Source organism: Propithecus coquereli, unplaced genomic scaffold (genome assembly GCF_000956105.1).
Source record: "Propithecus coquereli isolate 6110/MARCELLA unplaced genomic scaffold, Pcoq_1.0 Scaffold108, whole genome shotgun sequence".
Taxonomy (NCBI): Eukaryota; Metazoa; Chordata; class Mammalia; order Primates; family Indriidae; genus Propithecus; species Propithecus coquereli.
In genome coordinates, this window is record NW_012134747.1 from 6,803,556 (window position 1) to 6,812,567 (window position 9,012).

The window sequence follows — 9,012 nt, forward strand, 5'->3', positions numbered from 1 at the left end:
ATACAATTACATTTAAATGCCTTACTGAGACCTTCACAATGTAGTCCCAGGCTATCTTCTACAAGTTCTTTCTACTTCTGGCAAGTTCTTCTGTTTCTCCTCCCTAGCAATGCTCCTGAAGTTTCAGAAGTAAGGAGCTATTTAATTTTTGCCCTTCGTTTATTTATTTTTAATTGACAAGTAAAAATTGTATATATTTATGATGTACAATATGATGTTATGGTATGATACATCTATACATTGTGGAATGGCTAAATCAGGCTGTCTAACATGCATTATCTCACATACTTGTTTCTTTTGTGATGAGAACACTTAAAATCTACTCTCTCAGTATGATCTTGCTTACATGTGGAGTATAAAAAAGTGGAACTCATAGGAACAGAGAGTGAAATGGTGGTTACCAGAGACTGACAATGGGGGAGTGAAGAGATGTTTGTCAAAGGACAAAAAATTTCAGTTAGACAGTAAGGAACTATTTTCCATTCTTACATTTCACATGTCCATTCTCAGCTGTGTGCTTTTGCACAGTGTGCTCCTTATGTTTGCAAGAACTCCTCTGGCCCATACCGTATCTGTGGAACTCCCAAGCTCCTTTTATCTCTCAGATCTAAGAATCATCTCTTCTGTTATACCTTACCTACCTTTCAACTTTGACTATGATTCCTAGAATGTTACACATAGTGCCGGTCACATCACACTGTGATTGCCTTATTGATCACCTCATTAGATTATAAACTTCTTGAGAGCCAGGACCATGTGCCACTTATCTTTGTATTTCTTTATTTAACTCAGTATTAGCAGAGTTTCACTATATAGTTATTGTGTTAATAAAACAAAATAAATTGGGCTTGTTAATATTGAACAGGTCTGGGGACTTTGCTAAGGACCCTTTCTGTTTTTTCGTTGATATTCTCTTTTATTTTTCATTTTTTATTTTTTTTCATTTCAGGAAATTGTAGGGGTAAAAACATTTTGGTTACGTCTTATGACTTTGCCACATCCCAACCATGATTTGAGACGTGATATGCTCTTTTAGACACCTCTCCTAACCTAAGTGAAGGGAAAGGGAAGAGAGAATAAGAATCTTTAAGACAATGTTGATGATGGTTACAACTGAAAACTGCTTTGATTCTCTACCCAAAGTGGGATGTTCCAGAGAGGTTTCTTGACTGTCAGCACAGCTCAAAGCCTTTCAAATTACACCACTGAAGGCAAATAAATTCACTGCATTTAGAAGCTGAGTTGTTTAACATCTCAACTTTTGCTCATCCTTCATTAACTTGAGTTTTACTATCTATTCAACCTACCATATGTTTTAGGTAGTCACAGAATCACGTTCAAAATATATGTTTTCTTTCTTTCCTTTTATTTTCTTTTTAACATTTCCATGTATGTTTTATTATTTAGAGTTCAATATGTTTGTGGTTTTCTAAACATATATTTTAAAAAATTATTTTATTGTAGCACGAGCATAGAACATGAGATCTAACATCTTAACAAATTTTTAAAATGTACAGTACAGTATCGTTGGCTATAGGTACAATGTTGTACAGCAGATCTTTAGAATTTATTTCATCTTGCTTAACTGAAACTTTCTGTCCATTTATTCCTCATTTCCTCTTCCTTTCAGCTCCTGTCATACTTTTTTTTTAATTGTTTGGTTTATGTTTATGATTATGTTAAAGGGAGATTTCAAGAATCCTTTCTGCTCTCAAATCCTATTACAATTTATTAATTTACATAAAATATTACCTAGTGAGATTCAGAGGTAAAAATATCCGATGATAGTAACAGCCAGTACTACTAACGTCAAACACTCACCGTGTTTCAGGTACTGTCCTTAGTGCTTTAAATGGAATATCCTACTTAATCCCTACAACAACCATGTGAGGGAGATGGGTATTATTATCCTATCCCCTAGAAGAGAAAAACAGAAGCTTAAACAAGTTAAGTGACTCGCCTGCATCACACAGCTGTCAAAGATCAGAGCCTGGACTGGCAGTCTGACTCCAGAGCACACACTCATGATCCCTACAGCTGTGGAGAGTATAATTTAGAACTAAACAATTTCTATTCTACCTGAAAATCAGAGGTTTGTTTGCCTGTCAGAGTCTTAGTATCCTTTTGGATAGATTGATTCTTCCTTCTTGAAATCATATTTCCCACTCCACATGTTTTTGCTTTCACTCCCATATGCCACTGGTAAACTGAACTCTAAATCCCTTTTCTCCACCTTATTTGGGCTAATTTCATTACTGCATCATTAGACCCTGCATCATGAAAACATCCCAATACAGCCCCATGCTGATGCTGAGATACCAGTGCTAACAACTACAAAATGTGTGTCTGCATTTATTCTTCTTGCCACCCAAACAATGGGAAATTATATAATTCCAGGCAAAAATCAGAGAAGAGGCTATGCACTTTTTTGTACTTATATTTATAAGGCATAAAAATAGGAACTGTGATAAGGATGATGTTTATATAATTAGTCAAGCACAGACCTAGATGTTTAACCAATCAATTAGATTTTATTAAAACAAATACACACAAAAAACTTCCCAAATCAAAAGATCTGTACCTCTCTTACTGATTAAGGTTAGTTTTTAATTTTGTATTATAGCTAACCTGTGTTATAGAAAAACAGTATATTTTTAAATGTACTTCATTCAGGGACTTAATAGGAAAATTTTAATTGCTTTCTTTAGTTGTGTAATTATAATGAAACAATATTATATGCAACTACTTTGGATTATACTTTTGATATGAGAGTAAAAATTTCCCCGTAGTGGACTGGCTTTATTATCAGGTAGGGAGGATAGATGGGAAATTTTATGCTTTTCCCATAAGAAAACTTGAGCCTCCCAAAATAATATTTTCCTCTCAATTTCATTCTATTAGAATTTATTTAGTCCTTGTTACAAAAAAAATAATTTTGCTAAAGCAACCATTTTGCTATTATTTATACTGCGTTTCTAGAATAATATTTTGTCATGAAGAGAAATTGTAAACAGGAAACAGTTTGGGTGCAGGGGAGAAAAGAGAGATACCAAGGCAAGGGGTGAGCAAAAGAGAAGAAGTATCCAGAACTAAAAGAAAGTTGGCAGCAAAGGCAACCTTCTCTCAATTCCTAATATTTTCCCCAGGATCAGTAACGGCATATCTGATAATCATATTTGACCCAACACCAGAGTGTTCATTTAGGGTACGTGATACTTTAAGGTGAGGGACTGCATACATGAGGCTGGTCTGTGTTTCTCGTAGCTGTGACTCCGCCCCTGCTATAATCTGTCCATTTTTTCTGGGCCCCATCTTTGATTCTCCATTGGTCAGTGTTTCTCTCTCTTTTATTAATTTCTGCATACAATGGCCCTCTGCATGTTTTCATGAAGGCATTGCTATTGTCTTGGAGATCACAAAAGAAACAACTGGACCTAGGCTAGCAGCTTGAAACAGTTGGTAGAGCTTTTACGTCACCCTATCCAAAGTTTCACTCTTGGCTTTTCAGGATGCTGTCATGGGATATAAACCATGATAAAACTTCATTTTATCTCAGATGCAATGAATTTACATGGAGATAAACTTGCGGGGTTTCTTGAGCAAATTGTTGGGAAGAGATCAGTTTTGGCCGGTATTCTTTTCAGGTGGGAATAGTTCTACCCACCTCACATTGTCTTAGTCTGAACCAGGCAAAGAAGAGACTATTTACTCGCTTATTGTGAAAAGCTCATTGATCCTGAGTTATTTGTGAAAAAGTAAGACTACAAGATCTGAGAGGCTTCGTTCTAGTTTAGATTACCAAGGCACTCTGCATCGTGTCCCTGAGGAACCTATTGCTTTTAGGTTCTAAGTACTTGGCTGTGTGATCTGGGGCAAAGCTACCCTCAGGCCAGACCTCCATACGTACCATTTGGTGGTCTTCTTTCTCTAATTGTCTTCAAACATCAGTCTGAGATTCACAATAATAGTTAAATTTATTGATCCCTTCCAATATGCCAGTTACTGTTCTAAAGATTGTACATGTCTCAGCTCATTCAATCCTCACATCCCTGTGAGATATATAGCATTATTAACTTCATTTTATAGATGCAGGAAACTGAGATAGAAGGAGGTTAAATATTATAGCTTGACCAAGGGCACACAGCTTGGAAGTGGAAGACTGGGAGAAAATTCCGGAGAATCTGGCTCTCTGTTCAGGGATTGAGAGAATGTCCCTGCCGCACAAGTGGCTGAATAAGAGGCTATTGTCAGGCCAGGTTTGTATTGTAACAAAAGGCCTGCACGGCTAAATCTAGAGAGGGGTCCCTAGAAATTCAGCTCTAATTTCTAATGGGCCTGAACTTTAGAAAAATCTCTCTAGGAATTACTTTTAATTTTGAGAACAGGTTGGAAGGAGACGAGAACATTCAATGAAGCTGCTGAGTGGGAATCAGGCTCTTATCTGAGACAGGACTCAGAACTTGTTCTCAAGGGGCCTGGCAATAGAGGTTTACTGTGAAATTTCGCTTTTAAATGGGCATCTGGGGACTCCCTTTAGCGGTCTCACCTCAGAGACCAGTCTTACCAGTTAAAATATACTGGAGTCTCTTTGCAAATCTAGCTTTTCTAGTATGACTGTGGCATGGACCACCACATAGTCAATAAGGTGTCAGTTGACATATTGCTGAGAATCATAAAGTTTTAAAGCATATGGTAGTTTCAAAGTAGAAAAGGAAAATGATGATTTATAAAATTTATTCAAAAGTGTTTAGATTTTGGTGCTTAGAACTAATTAGTGTAATTTAAATTGGAATTCAGTTTGCTTTATTCATGCTGGATAACATTTTCCTCCATTCGTTAATGGTTTTATATAGATCTTCAGGTCATGTTTAGTGGTTTTTATCCACTCTCCTCTTCTATTGTTTCATAAAAATAGAAGTGGTATTTTATCACATCTCAATAAATATTGGCCAGTTCCTAAAGGTGCTTTTGCAAAAATGTATCATCATTTAATTCTTGAGTTTTTGTGTAAGGGCTTGGATCCATGTGTTGGATGTTCTTTCCAGATGCAGAAATGTAAACAGCATTTTTCTGTTCTGTTTTCAGGTCACATGTGCCAATTTAACAAATGGTGGAAAATCAGAACTTCTGAAATCAGGAAGCAGCAAATCCACACTAAAGCATATATGGACAGAAAGCAGCAAAGACTTGTCTATCAGCCGGCTCCTGTCACAGACTTTTCGTGGCAAAGAAAATGATACAGATTTGGACCTGCGCTATGACACCCCAGAACCTTATTCCGAGCAAGACCTCTGGGACTGGCTGAGGAACTCCACAGACCTGCAAGAGCCTCGGCCCAGGGCCAAGAGAAGGCCCATTGTTAAGACGGGCAAGTTTAAGAAAATGTTTGGATGGGGTGATTTTCATTCCAACATCAAAACAGTGAAGCTAAACCTGTTGATAACTGGGAAAATTGTAGATCATGGCAATGGGACATTTAGTGTTTATTTCAGGCATAATTCCACTGGTCAAGGGAATGTATCTGTCAGCTTGGTGCCCCCTACAAAAATCGTGGAATTCGACTTGGCACAACAAACCGTGATTGATGCCAAAGATTCCAAGTCTTTTAATTGTCGCATTGAATATGAAAAGGTTGACAAGGCTACCAAGAACACTCTCTGCAACTATGACCCTTCAAAAACCTGTTACCAGGAGCAGACCCAAAGTCATGTATCCTGGCTCTGCTCCAAGCCCTTTAAGGTGATCTGTATTTACATTTCCTTTTATAGTACAGATTATAAACTAGTACAGAAAGTGTGCCCCGACTACAACTATCACAGCGACACACCTTACTTCCCCTCGGGATGAGGATGGACATATGGGTGAGACTGAAGCCTGAGGAATTAAAGGTCATATGACAGGGCTGTTACCTCAAAGAAGAAGGTCACATCTGTTGCCTGGAATGTGTCTACACTGCTGCTCTTGTCAACTGGCTGCAAATACGCTAGTGGAAAACAATCTGATGTAATTTCTGCCCAGTCAGCTTCATCTCTTAGTATAGTTGTAAATCACCACAGATTTTAAAGTCACACTTAAAGACATGCTCTCACATATAGAGGTACACAAACACACCCTCATGCACATTTCAGCCTGCATCTGTCATGATTCCTGTTGAGAGGGCTTTCATTGTCTGACTCATAACAGTTCAGGCTAAACTATCATCAAACAAAAGGATTAACTAGACAGAGAATGTTTCTAACACTCGCTGTTATGGAAATCTCTTTTAAAGTCTTGAGTACGTGCTAATCAATAATCCCCAGTCATGCATTCCTACTGCTTGGAGTAGCTGTACTGGTAAATATTACTGTAGGAGTATATGCTTGTTAAAATGGAAAAATGTGTCTTTAGAGCTCAGTATTTTTTATTTTATAACACAGCAAAGTGTAGTAACTTTTTTCCAGCATATAGTAGGCACATTCAAGGTGATACAAGATGGCTCTTTTTTTCTGTGGAGGAGCCTGTTCTCAGTAAAGATGAGCAAACATTTGAAATTTACATGTGGGCAGATGTTGGGATTACAACTCTCATTGGATCTTTGGACTTTTGTGGAGACCAGCTAAAGCTGCTGAAAACAAGTTCTGATCGTTAAATAAGAAGGGAAATGCCTGGCAGACACCATGTAAGTTATAAGTGTCTGTCTTATCTTTACTACACATATTGTAACAAATTCAATATCTAGTCTTCATTTGTATGAATGGTTTGTATTGTACATAGTTTAACCAAGTGTTATTTGAGCTGCTTATTAATATTAACTTGTACTTGTCTCTCTGCTTGTTATTGGTTAAAAAAAGACAAAAAAGGATATAAGGAATCCATTTTATCAATGTAGCTCTGAACTCCATTAAGAAGAAAAACTTAATGTACAAAGCATTTATTCAGCTCAAGTATTGTTGAAAGCTATACATATATCAACATTACAGTCTGTCTGTATTTAGATACTTTATTTCTGGACAAAATGAAATGTACATAAAAATAAAACACTTAAAGTTGAGTTTCAATATGTACTTGTGTAAGATGGTGATTTAAATGGTTCTGACAAGAAGAATGTGCTGGAATACAGTCATGGCTTTGCATCTCATGTCTTTAAATTTGTATAGAACTATTTAACTACTGTCAGTTGTCTGGTCAAAACAACAAGAATTTCAAACTCAAGCCTGGGGAGCAATTGTGGCACACAGCATTGCATACATTTTTGGTTTATTGTCATGCTACTTATTCAAGAATACCAAAAATCAATGAACATAAGGAGATAATTGAGGTCTCTTAAATTAATTTTAAATAGTGGATTTTTTTCTTGTTTAGTCTTTATTTAGCAAGAGAGTTGAAGTGAAGGCATTGTTTTTTCTTTAAAAGAAAGTAAAAATGTCTGAAGATTGTGGCTGAATTTTCATGATGCTACTGTAATGACTCAACTCAAATGTAAAAATTGTGATAGCAGTGCAGGGCTCAATTTATCTATAGCAGATGAACCAACTTACTTATGTAGCATTGTCTATGGACATTAATTATCTTTTAAAAAATAATTGCTGTACACAATCCCAGGAAAATAAACAGATGAAGAAATATATAAATAACCAATTTTTAAAGCCATGAATTGGGAATTGGAATATGAAGAGTTTCAAAGGTTAACCAAAGAAGCCAAATTAAGAACACCAATCCATTATCACCTTCCCCTCATGCTATTTAGCAATAAATCTGTTTTCACTTAGAATGTAATAGAAGTACTACAAGAAAAACAATAACAGAGTTCTAAAGTGAGAACTCAACAAATGATTTGACTAAAGAGAGTCTTCAACTGCAAGTCAAACACATCATTCTGTTAAATGTCCATCTCTTGAAATCTTCCAATATACAATATCTAGACAACCATTTATTTCAATATATTAATTAATTTGCCATGGAATTTAGAAGCTGATATTAGAACAGACTCTCTCTGGCTCAACAGTCAGCAAGAGCTTCATGAGTTTTAGCTGTTGTACATATTTGCCACAGATACATCTTGTCACGCTGGGGTTTATTTATCAAAGTGATCACTTAGGCTCTTAGCAAACAAGAGACTGAGAAAGGGAAAATCAATTTTTATTTAGGATCATTTGATTAGTGGACTGTGACTTTCACTGTGTGGTCTGATCTGTCCTTTTCTAATCCAAAATTCAAGACAAGATAAAAATATGTTTTGATCTTCAACCCTCTACCCTGCTCTCTATCCTCCCTATGAAATGTGGCTTCTACATTTTAAGTAACATAAAGAAAACAGCTACCTAATTAACATTCAATGAATTGAATTGTTTTTGTGTTGTTTTCTTTAGAAGAAAAACACAAGAAGAAGAAAACATGTAGCAAACTTTCAACAAGAATTTTAACTTAAAAAAATCCAACTTCAATCCCATATCCTCAACACCTCTATCTGTAATATAGAAAAATTATGATCATGTAGAACTTTGATTCAAAGGAAAATGTATTTGCATCCAATATACTCTTCCTCTCTTAGACAAGGAAGTGGGTCAATAAAGACAATCAATATGAAGGTTCAAAGATTCAGATTAAAACCTTTATTAGCCCAACTTGTTGCTTCAACAAACTGGTTAAGTTTTAACTATGCTAGAAAACACATTTGTTGTTTGGAAAAAATAAACTTTAAGCAGCACTAAGGAAACAACCTTCTCTAGAATCTTAAATATTTTTGCATGACTTTGCTAAAATATGGAAAAAGACCTTCCAGGTGGAAGTAGATAGCATCTGATGCAAACATGAGTTTGTCATCTCCTATTGTTCTTTTCAAAAACATTTTAGTAAAATCAGAATTATTGTGAAGAAATGATTATTGTAGCCTCTTGCCCTCATAGAAGAAAAATGATACAAATTACTGGTTTATCTATTAATGATAAAAGAAATGAATTATCAGAGTATGGTCTCACTTGGGCATTTCTGAGTCCAGGACTCATGGGAGAATTTCTCTGCATGAGCGGAAGG

General features: G+C 35.9%; 1 protein-coding gene across 1 annotated transcript in view; it reads left to right on the forward strand.

Moving 5' to 3' along the window:
* NXPH1 (neurexophilin 1) overlaps positions 1-7,039 on the forward strand; it is a 329,905-nt gene extending 322,866 nt beyond the window's left edge. The window contains exon 3 of the mRNA XM_012647720.1: positions 5,086-7,039. Within this exon, the coding sequence (XP_012503174.1) occupies positions 5,086-5,847 (762 nt within the window). The 3' untranslated portion in view covers positions 5,848-7,039. The remainder of the gene's footprint in view (positions 1-5,085) is intronic.
* Positions 7,040-9,012: the final 1,973 nt, after the last annotated feature.